At 41.9% G+C, this 16,467-nt stretch overlaps 1 protein-coding gene across 2 annotated transcripts in view; it reads right to left on the reverse strand.

The window, feature by feature from the left end:
• The window catches only part of BLTP3A (bridge-like lipid transfer protein family member 3A), a 70,824-nt gene extending 54,436 nt beyond the window's left edge, over positions 1 to 16,388 (reverse strand). For both annotated transcript variants that reach the window (XM_046640761.1, XM_046640760.1), the window contains exon 1: positions 16,141 to 16,388. In XM_046640761.1, the coding sequence (XP_046496717.1) occupies positions 16,141 to 16,184 (44 nt within the window). In that variant the 5' untranslated portion in view covers positions 16,185 to 16,388. The remainder of the gene's footprint in view (positions 1 to 16,140) is intronic.
• Positions 16,389 to 16,467: the final 79 nt, after the last annotated feature.

The raw sequence follows: 16,467 nt of genomic DNA on the forward strand, positions 1-16,467 counted from the left end.
GATAAAACAAAATGCGGACTCCCTGAATGCCCATGTAGACACCATAGAGGAGAAAATTAGCATAATTAAAGTTAGACAGGCTGAATGGCTCCAGACAGAGGAAGAAAGAGAACTAAGAATTTAAAAAAACGAGGAAACTCTCCGAGAGATAGTGGATTCAATGAGGAGAAAGAACTTAAGGATCATAGGAATTCCCGAGAACGTGGAAAAGGAAAATGGAGCAGAAAGTGTGCTTAATGAAATTACAGAAGAGAACTTCCCAAATCTAGGGATTGACGGAGAAAGGTGTGTAGAGGAAGCTTTCAGAATTCCTAGATTTCTCAATATGAAAAGACCTACTGCAAGGCACATAGTCGTACAAACGGCAAAAAGGAAAGACAAAGAAAGAATACTCAGGGAAGGGAGACACAAGAGAATAACCTACAAAGGAGCTCCTATTAGACTTTCAGTGGGTTTCTCTACAGAAACCCTACAAGCTAGGAGAGAATGGAGTGACATATTCAAAGCTTTAAAAGATAAAAATCTTCAGCCAAGAATACTCTATCCAGCAAGACTTTCCTTCAGATATGAGGGAGAAATTAAATCTTTTCCAGACAAACAAAAGTTAAGAGAATTTGTAACTAAAAGCCCTCCATTACAAGAAATCCTCAGGAAGGCTCTCATACCTGAAAAAAGAAAAAAGGGAGAAAGGGGTCACAAACCACAGAGTAGGGAGACCAATGGATAGAACCAGAACAGGATAGCAAATATTCAACTATAGCATTAGGGTAAAGGTAAGGAAACTACCAAAGCAAGGACGATCTTATCATTCTAACTACAAATTCATAACACGAGTTGGAATAAGAAATGAAAATAATTATATAGGAGGGGAAGAGCAAAGGGTCTAAATCAGTCTAGGCAAAGTAAGTAAGAGAGCACCAGAGAACAGACTATATTGTACACGAGATTCTAAATACAAACTTCATGGTAGCCACTAAACTAAAAAACAGAACAGAGCCACAAAACATAAATAAGGAAAAATCTAAGAAACCCAGCATAAGAAATTGCAGTATTAAATGGGTAGGCTAAAGCAAATAGGAAAAGAAACCCAGGAAAACAAGATAATGAGCGACAGATTGACAGCATTAAGTCCACATGGATCAATAATCACTCTCAATGTAAACGGATTGAACTCACCAATAAAAAGACACAGAGTGGCAAAATGGATTAAAGAACAAGATCCAACAATTTGTTGCCTCCAGGAAACACACCTCATCCCCAAGGACAAACACAAGCTCAGAGTGAAGGGGTGGAGGACAATACTTCAAGCTAATAGCAAGCAAAAAAAGGCAGGTGTTGCAATTCTTATATCAGACCAAGTGGATTTCAAAATAAGACAGGTAAAGAGAGACACAGAGGGACAATATATAATGATCAAAGGGATACTTCATCAAGAAGAAATAATGCTTATAAATATCTATGCACCCAACACAGGAGCACCAAGATTCATAAAGCAACTATTAACAGACCTAAAGGAAGATGTTAAAAACAACACAATAATAGTAGGGGACCTCAACACCCCACTCACATCAATGGACAGATCATCCAGACAGAAAATCAACAAGGAAATAGTGGAGCTGAATGAAAAACTAAAACAATTGGACTTAATAGACATATATAGATCACTCCATCCTAAAACAGCAGAATACACATTCTTCTCAAGTGCGCATGGAACATTCTCAAGGATAGACCATATGTTGGGAAACAAGGCAAGCCTCTACAAATTTAAAAAAATTGAAATAATAACCAGCATCTTCTGCGATCATAATGCTATAAGGCTAGAAATTAATTACAAGAAAAAAGGTGAGAAAGGCACAAGGATGTGGAGACTAAACAATATGCTACTGAACAAGCAATGGATCATTGATGAAATTAAAGAAGAAATCAAAAAATACCTGGGAACAAATGAAAATGATAACATGCCCTACCAACTCATATGGGATACAGCAAAAGCTGTATTAAGAGGAAAATTCATCGCAATACAGGCACATCTTAACAAACAAGAAAAATCCCAAATAAGCAATCTTAAACTACACGTAACTGAACTAGAGAAAAAAGAACAAATAAAGCCCAAAGTCAGCAGAAGGAGAAAAATAATAAAAATCAGAGCAGAAATAAATACTATTGAAACAAAAAAGGCAGTAGAAAGGATCAATGAAACAAAGAGCTGGTTCTTTGAGAAGATAAATAAAATTGACAAACCCCTAGCCAGACTTACAAAGAAAAAAAGGGAGAAAGCTCAAATAAACAAAATCAGAAATGAAAGAGGAGAAATAACAACAGACTCTGCAGAAATACAATGGATTATAAGAGAATACTACAAAAAACTATATGCCACCAAAATGGATAACCTAGTGGAAATGGATAAATTCTTGGACTCCTACAATCTCCCAAAGCTCACTCAAGAAGAGGCAGACAATTTGAACATACCAATCACAAGGAAAGAGATTGAAACAGCAATCAAAAACATCCCAAAGGGTAAAACCCCAGGACCAGATGGCTTTCCTGGGGAATTCTACCAAACTTTCAGAGAGGATTTAATACCTATCCTTTTCAAGCTATTCCAAAAAACTAGGGAGGATGGAACACTTCCTAACACATTCTATGAGGCCAACATCACGCTGATACCAAAACCTGACAAGGACACCACGAAAAAAGAGAACTACAGGCCAATATCGCTGATGAACATAGATGCAAAAATTCTAAACAAAATTTTGGCAACCAGAATTCAGCAATTCATCAAAAGGATCATACATCATGATCAGGTGGGATTCATACCGGCACACAGTGATGGTTCAACATCCACAAATCAATCAACATGATACACCACATCAACAAACTGAGGAATAAAAACCACATGATCATCTCAATAGATGCAGAGAAAGCATTTGACAAGATCCAACAGCCATTTATGATAAAAACTCTGAACAAAATGGGCATAGAAGGGAACTACCTCAACATAACAAAGGCCAAATATGACAAACCCATAGCCAACATCATACTCAACGGGCAAAAACTGAACGCCATGCCCCTGAAAACAGGAACAAGACAAGGACGCCCTCTATCACCACTCTTATTTAACATAGTACTGGAGGTCCTGGCCAGAGCAATCAGGCAAGAAAAAGGAATAAAAGGAATCCAAATAGGGAGGGAAGAAGTGAAACTCTCGCTGTTTGCAGACGACATGATCTTATATATAGAAAACCCCAAAGAATCCATTGGCAAACTCTTAGAAGTAATCAACAACTACAGCAAAGTTGCAGGGTATAAAATCAATTTGCATAAATCAGTAGCATTTCTATATTCTAATAATAAACTAACAGAAAAAGAACTCAAGAGCACAATACCATTCACAATCACAACAAAAAGAATAAAATACCTTGGGGTAAATTTAACTAAGGAAGTGAAGGACCTATATAGTGAAAATTACAAGGCCTTTCTGAGAGAATTGGATGACAACATAAGGAGATGGAAAGACATTCCATGTACATGGATTGGAAGAATAAACATAGTTAAAATTTCCGTTCTACCTAAAGCAATCTACAGATTCAATGCTATCCCAATCAGAATCCCAATGACATTCTTTACAGAATTAGAACAAAGAATCCTAAAATTCATATGGGGCAACAAAAGACCCCAAATTGCTAAAGCAATCCTGAGAAAAATGAACAAAACGGGAGGCATCACAATCCCTGACTTCAAAACATACTACAAAGCTACAGTAATCAAAACAGCATGGTACTGGGACAAAAACAAGTGCACAGATCAATGGAACAGAATTGAAAGCCCAGAAATAAAACCACACATCTATGGACAGCTTATCTTCAACAAAGGAGCTGAGGGCATACAGTGGAGAAAAGAAAGTCTTTTCAACAAATGGTGCTGGGAAAACTGGAAAGCCACATGTAAAAGAATGAAAATTGACCATTCTTTTTCACCATTCACCAAAATAAACTCAAAATGGATCAAAGACCTAAAGGTGAGACCTGAAACCATAAGGCTTCTAGAAGAAAATGTAGGCAGTACACTCTTTGACATCAGTATTAAAAGGGTCTTTTTGGACACCATGTCTTCTCAGAGAAGGGAAACAATAGAAAGAATAAACAAATGGGACTTCATCACACTAAAAAGCTTCTTCAAGGCAAATGAAAACAGGATTGAAACCAAAAAAACAACCCATTAACTGGGAAAAAATATTTGCAAGTCATATGTCTGACAAAGGCTTAATATCCATAATATATAAAGAACTCTCACAACTCAACAACAAAAAATCAAACAACCTGATCAAAAAATGGGCTGGAGACATGAACAGACATTTCTCCAAGAAGATATATGGATGGCCAATAGGTACATGAAAAGATGCTCATCATCGCTGATCATCGGGGAAATGCAAATCAAAACTACACTAAGATATCACCTTACCCATTAGAATGACAAAAATATCTAAAACTAATAATAACAAATGTTGGAGAGGTTGTGGAGAAAAAGGAACCCTCATACACTGCTGGTGGGAATGCAAACTGGCGTAGCCACTATGGAAAACAGTATGGACATTCCTCAAAAAATTAAAAATAGAACTACCATACGATCCAGCCATCCCACTACTGGGTATCTATCCAAAGAACTTGAAGTCAGCAATCCCAAAAGTCCTATGTACCCCAATGTTCATTGCAGCATTATTTACAATAGCCAAGACATGGAAGCAACCTAAGCGCCCATCAACAGATGAATGGATAAAGAAGATGTGGTACATATATACAATGGAATACTACTCAGCTGCAAAACAGAATAAAATCATTCCATTTGCAATAACATGGATGGACCTTGAGGGAATTATGTTAAGTGAAATAAGCCAGCTAGAGAAGGATAATCTGTGTATGACTCCACTCATATGAGGAATTTAAAAATGTGGACTAAGAGAACAGTTTAGTGGATACCAGGGGAAAGGTGGGGTGGGGGGTGGGCACAAAGGGTGAAGTGGTGCACCTACAACACGAATGACAAACATTAATGTACAACTGAAATTTCACAAGATTGTAACCTATCATTAACTCAATAAAAAAAAAATCATTCTAGTATTAGGACTAAGATAGTGGGGCTCCTCATCAACTGTAACTCAGAGTAGCTGCACTCTGCCCTCTCTTAATTCTTCAACCATTCAGTTCCCACAGCTACACACAGGCTCTTGGATTAACCAAAGTGAAAATGCACTTGCTAATGCCCAGAAAAGGAAGCTATTCCACTAACAGACATTGCTGGATTCACTGTTGAATGAGAACAGATATTTCTTCGTGGTATAGCCTCAACCAACTATTAGAGAAGTGTAGCACGTGGATTACCTGAGCTTTGAGAATTGCCCAAAGAGGAAACTGAAGAAACAGGAAAATCATGTACACTGGGGCGGGCTATCCTTAATTTTTGAGCAGAACTGGCCCTAATTTTGACCAACATGTATGCTTACTTTAAGAGGTATAGATTTCTCAAAATGAGCTGTCTTCCACATCTAATGGTGAAAGAAAAGCCCTGTCAAAGCTTTGAGTAGTGTCCTCTGCAGAGATCACTCAATGGGCGAATACCTAAGACAGCAGCACATTCCACTGACCAGGCCTCGTAGGTTCTAACCATATAAACAGCTGTGGAGGATACAAAGAAGAATTTAAAATTCAAACAAAGGTCTCTGACCCTAAGGAGGACTATGAGCTCCTCAAAAGCTAGAACTGTCATTGAGACCTGTGTCCAGCACAAAGTCTAGAATAAGGATGCTCAATTAATGCTTATTGATGATAAGACAAAGCAAACTAATGATAATTGCCAAATAGGTGGAATGAACTAAGGGGTATGTCCATCAATTCATCCACATCCTCTCACATATTGCAAACCAACTATAATATGTCTGATGAACCAGACAAGTCAAGCCATGTTTAAGAGTGTCATCTGTAAACACAGAAATAAGTTTCTCTGTGAAGCTGAGGTAGAAGGTATACCCTTCCCATTAGAGATAATTAGAAAATGCAAGATTTTTAAAAAGGCGAGAGAGAGAAAGAGACAGATTAGTATATTCTAAAAGCTCTATCTAGAAGCTTTTATAATAAAAAAAAATAATATCAGGAAAAATGAAAAAGGATAGTATCTCTGAGAACAAAAATTATTTTTAAAATAATAGCTAACATTTAGTAATTGCTTACTTTATTCCAGTTACTGTCCTAAGCACTTTGTTAAACATTTTAATTAATTTATTTCTCTCAAAGACCCCATGATATAAAAGACAATTATTATCTCCATTTTATAGATGAGGAAACTGAGGCATAGAAAGGTTAAATAACTTGCCCAAGGTCACAGAACCAGCAAACTAGGATTCAAAATCAAGCAGTCTGGCTCAAGAACTTCCAGCCTTAACTACACTATACCGTCTCTATACTATTAACAAAGTCAACAGAGGTGTAGAGATTTGGAGAAGTTCCAGTTGCCTCAGAACCAGGTCAATGTCAACAGAGAACAAGCTGAGCCCTATCCAGATGCCTTGGCACAGTATACAGGCCTCTATGATCTAGCCCCTCCCTATCTTTCCTCTTTCTATCCTAATATTGTTTCTATAATAATGTTCCACCCTCAAACCCTACATTGTAGTGATAAAGAACCATATAAAGTCTCCTAAAGGCACCTTGCTGCTTCTCAACTCAGTACCATTGCCCAAGCAGCTCCTTCTGCCTGTCATCACCTCTCTGTCCCTGACCCTCTGTGCCCCTCAGGCTCTACAGATACTTTTTTTATTTTTTGCTGAGGAAGATTTGCCCTGAGCTAACATCTGTTGCCAATCTTCCTCTTTTTGCTTGAGGAAGATCCACCCTGAGCTAACATTCGTGCCAATCTTCCTCTACATGTGAGTCGCTGACACAGCGTGGCCGCCAACAAGTGGTGTAGGTCCACACCCAGGAACCGAACCTGGGCCACCAAAGCGGAACACACTGAAGTTAACCACCAGGCCACACAGCCAGCCCTCCGCAGATACTTCTTTTTTTTTTTTTTTTTCAAGATTTTATTTTTCCTTTTTCTCCCTAAAGCCCCCCAGTACATAGTTGTGCATTTTTAGTTGTGGCACATGGGATGCTGCCTCAGCATGGCCTGATGAGCGGTGCCATGTCCACGCCCAGGATTCGAACCAGTGAGACCCTGGGCCGCTGAAGCAGAGCGCGTGAACTCAACCACTCGGCCACAGGGCCAGCCCCCCACAGATACTTCTTAATGCTTTACTGAGATTATTGTTTACAGGTCTGTTTTTCTCTACAGGCAGTTAAGTCTCTGAACAGGAAATTTGTCTTTGAGTTCCCAGTGCTTAGCATACAATGAAGGTGGTCAATAAAAGATTCCTGAAAGAACTAATGAATAAATGGTCACAGAAACAAGAGTCCTCAAAAGCAGCCCAGGGTCTGGGGCTAGCTGAGGGGAAGGCTACTCCCCATCTTAGAATGGCTAAGTCACTAACTGCAGCTGAATATCCAACTTTCTCGCAGCAAACCCCCCTCAAAGAGGCTGAGGAACCTCTCTTGCAGGCTGAGAGGACTAAGGAGCCACAGCCAACTCCACCTGAAAGGAAGGGAGACAGACAGGGCTCTGCTGAAGTCCAGCAAAAGGATATCCTACAACACACGGCCAGGCCTCTAACTTCATACAACTTCTGGTTAAGACATTTTCTCAAACGAAATGTGTTTGTGAACTGCAGCCCCTTCTTTCACACAGATTAAAAAACAGATTTCAAAGAGAGAGAAAGAAGGCAAGAAAGAAAGAAAACTAGATTTCTCTTAGAAAAGGGAAATGCATGTTTTCAGCTCTGCCTGGGAAAGCACTGGACCAGACGACTGGAGGCAGTCAGCCTGAATGAACCCAGCCCATCCTTATCTGGATTGTCTACATATTGCAACTCCTCAACTTTCAAATGACTCATATTTACCACAAACTGCTGCCCGGACCCCTGTCCCACCCCCACTGCCACTGCCACACTAACTATTTTTGGAAAATCAAAAACAAACCGGGAACTTTCAGAGTATCTGTGGATTCAGAAGCTATCAAAATAAGAGTAGCTCAGACCAGTTGCCCCTGAAGGACAGATTCTGTTGGTCTAATTACGGTAGCTTGCCTGCTCCAAAATATGTTCTCTACTTCTCCCCTTGACTTAGGTGAAATCATATATTCCAAAGAAGTGGGAATTTTGATGAGAAAGTGAGGGGAGCAGGGCATGCAGGCCTGGCAGGTGGTATGGTGGCAGAGGGCTGAGGGTAGAATGGGGCAATGGGGTGCATGAGAAGAGGGCCCTCAGGAGGTGGGGAAGAGACATAAAGGAGAGAAGAGAGAGTGTATCAAGGACAAACATCAGCTATTTTAGAATTTAGTCTAAGTCAGTTGTTCTCGACTCTAACAGACTCAATTCCACAAGTGGCGTTGCCAAGAGTAACAGCATTTTCTAAAATGGTAACAAACATTTGCTAAAGTTCAAAACAATCTTTCCTCATGGTAGTTGCAGTCCTTGAACATCCACTGTAGTTTAAAGCTGTGCAATATTTTGTGTCTATATGTAAAACAGAGTTAGAATCTAGGCTTATATAATCTAAACTGGTAATTCACCTACGTAAACATCTAAGAAACATACTGAAGTCAAAAAAGAGAAAAGACAATGCTTCTTTGTGAGAGATTATTCTGCATACTGCATGACATCAGCATCTCCAGCCTGTTTATTAAATGCCGGTCACACCCCTCAGTTACAACCAAAAAAAGTCCTTGCTGAGACACAATGATCTCAATGATCTAAAAGATCTTACTCCAAAGAATAGGAAAGAAAAAACTTTTTCTTCTTCTTCATCTTCCCTCCTCCTTCAAATGGTTCCCTAACAAGCAAGATCTAGAACTCCATCTAGTGAGCTTACATTATATATCAACAATCCACTACAGCTTTTGGGGGCTAACTTGGGAACCTATTCAATATTATCATAACACAATTTCTACAGGATCACACACTCCAATTCAAACTTAGAAATAAATTTTGAGAACATAACAATTCCCTAAGTCAGAGACTTAAATACATTGATCTCTCACCATCAGTGATTTAGTTTTTGAAGTGAGGAGCTGACATCCAAGCTACATATGACCAGTGCACTATAAGGACTGAGTATACATGTGAAATGACCATTGCTGTAGGCAACAAAAACAACGTCAATCCAACAAATATTTTATAATACATCTGGTCCTTACTTTTGAGGCAAGAAAGTACAAACTACATACTCTTTACCTAAATTACTAATGTGCATTATTTTCACACTTTAGTTTCCCCCTTTACTATAGATACTGATTGACTCTACTGCTTAAATAGACTGGAAAACGTTCTTCACTATCTACGATCAGCACTAGAATTTAGTACCAAGTAGCACTAGTAGCAAGTACTTGCCTCATCACATAAAAATAAAAGGGCCCTCGATGATACTGGGTGAACTGGATTTCCTTGCCCTTCTGCTCCACCCCCACCACTCCCCAGGTCTAAGATTCCTCGAGTTCCACCCAGGCACTCCCATCCGACACATCTTCTCTGGCACGGATGTCACCCACGCAAAGTGTCCTCAAACTCTCTGGTTTTCGAAGCAGCCAAGGGACACAATCCCTGCCGTCATGGAGGACACACTCCAGTGGGTGTACAGAATTGAGCTATGATGAAAGGAATCTTTTTTTCTCAGTGATCAGTGCCATACTTACTTAATGCCATACTTAATAATCCGTTAAGTATTACAGATTATTATTCAACCAGGTTCTATGTTAGATGAGGGTAACTGAACAACCTCTAATTTTTCTTTCACTCTAAGGATACAGTATATGATTGTGCTATCTTTTTAGTCTCTATATAGGTAAATCCTCTAAGGATCCAACCTGCCATACACATTCCAGCCATCTGACCTATACTGCGGTCAAAGTTTCCTCCTTGTAGTATGCCTTGATAGGAAAAAAATGATCAACAGGAACAACCCTTAAGGAGATTTAAGCACTGATACAGAGAACATTCACTTCTCTGTATTAAATTCTCTGTATTAAAATGCTAAGAAACATAATTCTTAACTATCTAAAGAATTACACATTTGGATAAGTTAGGCACAACTTTGAAGATGCTGAAGTGTTATCTCCAGAAACTAACAGCGATCTCTCTTGAGCAACTTTAATAAGTAAAGATAAATAGTAATAGTCACTGTCTACTGAACACTTTTTCAGGACCAGGCACTTTTACATGTTATTTCTAATTCTCAGAACAACATTGTGCATTATTATCCCCCATTCTACAGATGAGGAAAACTGAAGCTTCAAGAAGCTAAAAAACTTCCTGAACACAGCTTACAAGTGGCAGAGTCAAAATGCACAGCCACCTTTTGGAATCCAGAGTCCTGGTTCTTTCTGCTACCTTGACGTGCCTCTCAATGAATTTTTCAAAGCAGGTAACTTCATTATCTGCGAACCATACATTAAGCTGTTATATGTCAGATACAAACGACAGTACTGCTTTGAAATTTTTATTGCTTTTAAATTCTACTTTTGAAAACACAAGACAACCATTTTATGATAAAAGAGAATTACCTTTGGAAAGGTGTAAAAATTGCAACACAAAGCTATGAAATTCAAATTTATAGTTTCCTTAGTAAGGATGAAATACTATGCCAACAGGGTGCTAAGCTTTCAGAACAGAATGAAACTATCTAATACCCAGTGTAGTGAGAAAACCAAATATTTAACAAAAACCCAAACGCCCAAAGAAGAGCCCCTCCTTTCTCTTAATGTACTTTATTGTTATTTTTACAGGGAGCTAAGCATCACATCCATTCCAAGCAATAAATATTATGGGTTCATGGTTATAAATTATCCTATTTATCTTCACTGAACCTACCTAATTTGAACATTTCTCCAAAAAGATCCTATGTTTTCAAGGTTCTGACATTTGCTTGTGACTAAAATTTACAAACAGATCAGAATTCAAACATTAAACAGAGGCAAAAATAAAGCGGCCATCTGGTTTTCCACACATGAAGCAAAAAAATTTTCAAGACACATCCACCAGAATGGCTAAAATGAATGGCTAAGATGAAAAATATCAAGTGTTGGAAAGGATGTTGAACCACCAGAACTGTCATATACTTCTGGTGGTAGTGTAAACTAGTACAGCCACTTTGGAAAACTGTTTGGCAATATCTATTAAAATTTAACATATGTATATCCTACAACCCATAAATTCCACTCTTATGTATATCCCCAAAAGCTATGTGTACACTTGTTCACCAAAGGACATGTACTAGAATGTTCCCAGCAGTACTATTCATCATAGCCCTAACCTGGGAAACTATCCAAATGCACATCAGCAGTAAAACGTATATATAAACTGAGGTATATTCACATAATAGAATACTATACAGCAATGAAAATGGAGAATCCACAACTTGATGTAACAGGGATTAATCTCACAAAAATAATGTTGAGCTAAAGAAGCCAGACATAAAAGCATACATACTATATGTTCCCATTTATATAAAGTACAAAAACAGAATCTACACTGTTAGAAACCAGGACAGTGGTTACCCCTTGGTGGAGGTAAGGATAGAAAGAGACATAAGGGGGCTTCTTGGGTGCTGGTAACATTCTGTTGCTTCATGTGGGTGCTGGTGACAAGGGTATGCTCAGTTTTAAACACTCAACAGATGAGAAGCATTACAGTGGCAGAGTGGTTGAAGAGCATGGCTCTGGGATTGAAGCACCTGCATCTGAATCTCAGCTCCATCCCTTACTAGTTATGATTTGGGGCAAGTTATTTAACCTCTGGGCCTCACTTCTTCATCTATAAAATGGACCTAGGGGCCGGCCCGGTGGCGCAGCAGTTAAGTGCGCACATTCTGCTTCTCGGCAGCTTGGGGTTCACTGGTTGGGATCCCGGGTGCAGACATGGCACCGCTTGTCAAGCCATGCTGTGGCAGGCGTCCCACATAGAAAGTAGAGGAAGATGGGCACAGATGTTAGCTCAGGGCCAGCCTTCCTCAGCAAAAAGAGGAGGAGTGGCAGCAGTTAGCTCAGGGCTAATCTTCCTCAAAAAAAAATTAATTAAATAAAATAAAATGGGCCTAACATCTACCTAATAAGGTTACTCTGAGGATTAAACCATCATAAGACCTGTAAAGAGCTTATTCACATAGTTGGCTATTATTATTAAATATTTGCCAGTAAATAAAAGAGATTTATTCTGAAGCAACACAAGAAAATGAAGGAAGGGAAACAAAGACATACAAGATTTGACTATTACTAGAAAATGCACAAAGTACTTATCTGGGAAAGGAAGATGATAATAAGTAAAGTCAAGTATAAAGGGGCATGACCCGGAAGTTGAGACTATTCCTACAAACCTTCCTCTAAATAGACCTCGGGCAAGCAGTCAGCCTCCCTGAGCCAGCAGCTCCCCACTGTCCATCAGGGGCTGGTCCCAATGATCTCTGCAGGATAACGAATAATAACAAATGAAGGAACTAAGGGCCAAGCTCACAGTCAGGCTCTCTTATCGTCCAAAAGGACTCTGAAATCTTCCATGCCCCTGAATTTCACCTAATACTTATGTTTTAAAAATATCTATCACGTCTATCAGCCATGTCTCTGTCACTCAGGGTCACATTTCCTTCAGCCATTTAGAATAAATAATTAAGACTCCCGACGGGTTTCTAAAAGAGATAGTCAGGTTGCTGTCATCTGTACCATGATAGTGTCCCTAACTTCTCTGGCCATGTTGTAATAGTTACTCTTTACTAAACCCTACTTACATGCCGGACACTATAATAAATACTTTATCCTCAATCCTCAAAAAAACCTGCTAGATATGTTGTATTCTTCCTTATTGTCATCCGTTACAGATAAGAAAGCTAAGGCTCAGACAGGCTGCCCTGTTCATTAAGCAGCAGAACGGGAAGGTGAGTCTGGCTTGTCTGTTCCAGTGCCCATGCTTTCTCCATGAGCCACAGAACCCTGACTTACTTTATAATCAATCATATTTCTCCTTACAGGTCGAACAAAAGGTCATTAGCTAAGGTAATCTAAAACAAGAATAATCTAATTTAGTGAAAAATGACTTTTGGGTACTTTTTAAATGGTTACTTTTCTTTCTAAGTAAAGGTCTCCTCCTGAGTCTATTTAAATGAATCCTGAGCCTTGAAGCTATCTGTATTACGCAGCAGTCATCCAAACCACAGGTTAACAGCCCTTAAAAGACGTTTCTATTTCTTCCCTGCTGAATCCCCAGTGCCCAGATCAGAGCCTGGTCTAAAGTAGGCACTTAACAAAAATATCTTGAATAGCACCTCCCTCAAATCTTGTTTACCAGAATACTCTACTAACGAGGATACACTCCAACAAGACACTTTGATATCTGAAACTTCACAACCAAAATTAAACAATATGAGAGTTGCTGGGATCTGCTTCCTGCTGTAGGACACTCTCCTCCAGGTCAAGTGGCACCATCATCATCGGCAACAAGTAATTATTAAATACCTACAAATATTTATCTAACACAGTAACGCAATATACCTTCTCTCTCATTCCCCATCAGGTTTGACAAGCCACAGAAGCCACAGTTCCCCCCGAGGCAGGCCAACCTCTGTATGTGTAGCAGAGACCATACAAAGACACAAATGTCACATGTGATTAGGTGGTTTTTCCAAGTTAAACAGATACAAAATCCCCAGGAGTTTGACCTCTCCCCCAACCAGACCATGTCCCAGCACCTTTTCCTGGAGCCCTGAAATTGCAGCCCTGAATAACTTTCTCCTCCTCCTCCTCACTCAACCACACAACACTAAGGAAATCAGAAATTTCTCCCAATGTCTCTCACATCTATTCCTACTTCACCTAAAAGAGATGCTTTGTTCACTAAGGATTCCCTGGATGTGTCAGCATATACCATTAAAATTTTTGTTTAAAAATCCTGTCTTCATGGAAAGTGCACAGAATATGTGTGTACACCAGAGGAAAGTGTACCAGAGTCAGGAAGCTGGGTTCTATTCCACTAGCTTACCTTCCGCTGCCACTTGGCCAACTCACTTCTCTTCTCTCGGCTCTAGTTTCCTCAGGCATAAAATGAGGGGCACTTAGTTCCAGGATGCCTTGCAGGGTTCAGGCACGCTTTAGGGGGCCATAACTTACCCCCCCACCCCAGAACTCCCATAAAAAAATTACCTGTTTACATATGTGGATTTTTCTGGAGAAGTGCATGACTTATATTAAAGTGTCACACAAGGTGTGGCCCCAAAAATAACCATAGCACATGTCTTATTGAGCACTTACTATGTGCTAGGCACTGTACTAAGTCCTCACATATATTAATTCACGTAACCCTTACAATAACTCTGTGAGTCAGATGCTTTATTATCCCCACTTTACAGTTGAAGAAGTAAACCAGAAAGAGGAAACTCAAACACAATGCTAGGTTGGGTGAGACCATCTCTAAACCCTAAAATTCTATGTTCATTCAAATTAATAGTTTTCCTTTAGTTAAATTCTCTGTCCCATTTCATGATCATTAGTCCTACTTTTAAATCTTTACACAGAACAACCAAACTCATGGAACACCCAGATGAATGCTACCTGAAAAAGAATGTATTAGGGAGCTAATTGTAGTCAGGGGTCCAAAGGCACTTTCCAGCTCCAGCCTCCAATCCACTTTTACTTTTATAGCAGGGTGTAACCAAAAGATGTATCTGAATCTAATTACTAATTAATGTCTAAAATCAAAGTGACAGTAAATAAGCCAGAATGCCAGCCAGAAAAGGGGATGCAGCAGCAGTAATAGTGTCTTACACCCCATTCCCCAACGCGATGAGAAGACCAGGAAAGACACAGGAGTGCAAGGCCCAGTGTCCCATGGTGACCGGCTTCTCCCCCCACTCCCTCCTCCTGAAAACCACTGACCACGGTGGGGCCGAGGCTTGAATCGCTCTCCACGTGAGACACAGAGGCTGGCTAAAGGTATTAAGGCATCGCCAACCCCCGCCTGGAATAAGGAACGAAAACTAAATGAAAGCCTAGCTTCCATTTTTTGTGGACACCAGTTCTGACAACCTGCCATCGTGACACGGGGGTCAGCAAGTCACCCGGCTACACCTGAACACTGTTTTGCCAGCCACCCGTCTCCGGCCCAAATTACCGAGCGACAGAACCTTGCTTAATAAATGCCTGCGAAGCACAAGTGGACGTTGTTAGTTCTTTTCACAGGCTGTCAAAAACCCTCCACATCCTAAAGAGAGGGTTGTTGAAACTTTACGCCCGACTCTCCTGGCCCTTCTCCGTTTAGTCTGTGTAATGAGAAGAGAAGCAAAGGAGGGCGAAAGGAGCTCAGAGGACCGTCCTGGGTGCAGGGATTGTATCGTTTTCAAGGGTGATGCAACAGGGTCAGACAGACGATGAAGAGGAGGAGCTGGGAGCTGCTGGGAAGGAGAAAACCAGTGTGGGAGCTGGAAATCGGAGTGGAAAACGGGTGACGAAGGACTGGGTGCCAGGGTTATTTAGAACGGGCTGGGGGACAGTCTCGTCCGGAGCAGCAGGAGGAAGGAGAGGCAGGCAGTGGGGCGTGGGGGGGCGGCCGAGAGGCGGGCAGGGGCCCCGAGGGAAGGGCAGCGGGCCCCGAGGCGAGAGGAAACACAGCGGGGCGAGCAGGAGAGGGTGGGACCCGAGGGGGCCTCGGAGGGAGGTCAGAGGGCACGGGGGACAGGCAGCAGAGGACGGGGTGACCTGCTCGGCGGTGTGGGGACCGAGGGCGCGGGCAGCCGGCCAGGGGATCCTCGAGGGTCGGCGAGGGTAGGAGGGCTGTTAGGGTCGGGAGGCGCGCCCCGTACCCGAGGGCCCAGGGCGAGGGAGGAACAGCAGTGACAACGGTCGGGCCAGCGGAGCGGCGACGAGGCTGTCCACCTCGACTCGAGGCGGGGGCCGCCACGGAGTCCCGGCTCGGGCAGAAGAGAGGGAGGCCGGGCCTCGGGCACTGGGGAAGGGAGGAGGGTCGGAGCGGGGAGGAGGGGCCCCGGGACCGCTGGGGACCAGCGCGGGCGCTCTCACCGGGACAGGTGCTTCAGGATCTGCTTCTTAATGATCCCGGCCATGCCGGAGCCGAGGCCCGCGTGGAAGGCAGGCGGGCAGCTGCGGCCTCCTCAGCCGCGAAAAGGCGGTCTCTCACCTCGCGGCGCCGCGGGGACCGGATGCCGCCGCCACAGCCACCGCCATAGCGCTCCCCGGCCGTGCCCCGGCGCCCGGAGCTCCGCCACTATCCCACCCACCCGCGCGGCGCCGCGGCCGCCAGCCCAGAGCGCCTCCGAGATCGCGCGCTGCCCGCCCACTAGGCGCGCGGCGGCGGGGGTGCGCGCGGCGGCGGGGGCGCGCGTGGTG

The sequence above is a fragment of the Equus quagga genome, chromosome 15, assembly GCF_021613505.1.
Source record: "Equus quagga isolate Etosha38 chromosome 15, UCLA_HA_Equagga_1.0, whole genome shotgun sequence".
NCBI lineage: Eukaryota > Metazoa > Chordata > Mammalia > Perissodactyla > Equidae > Equus > Equus quagga.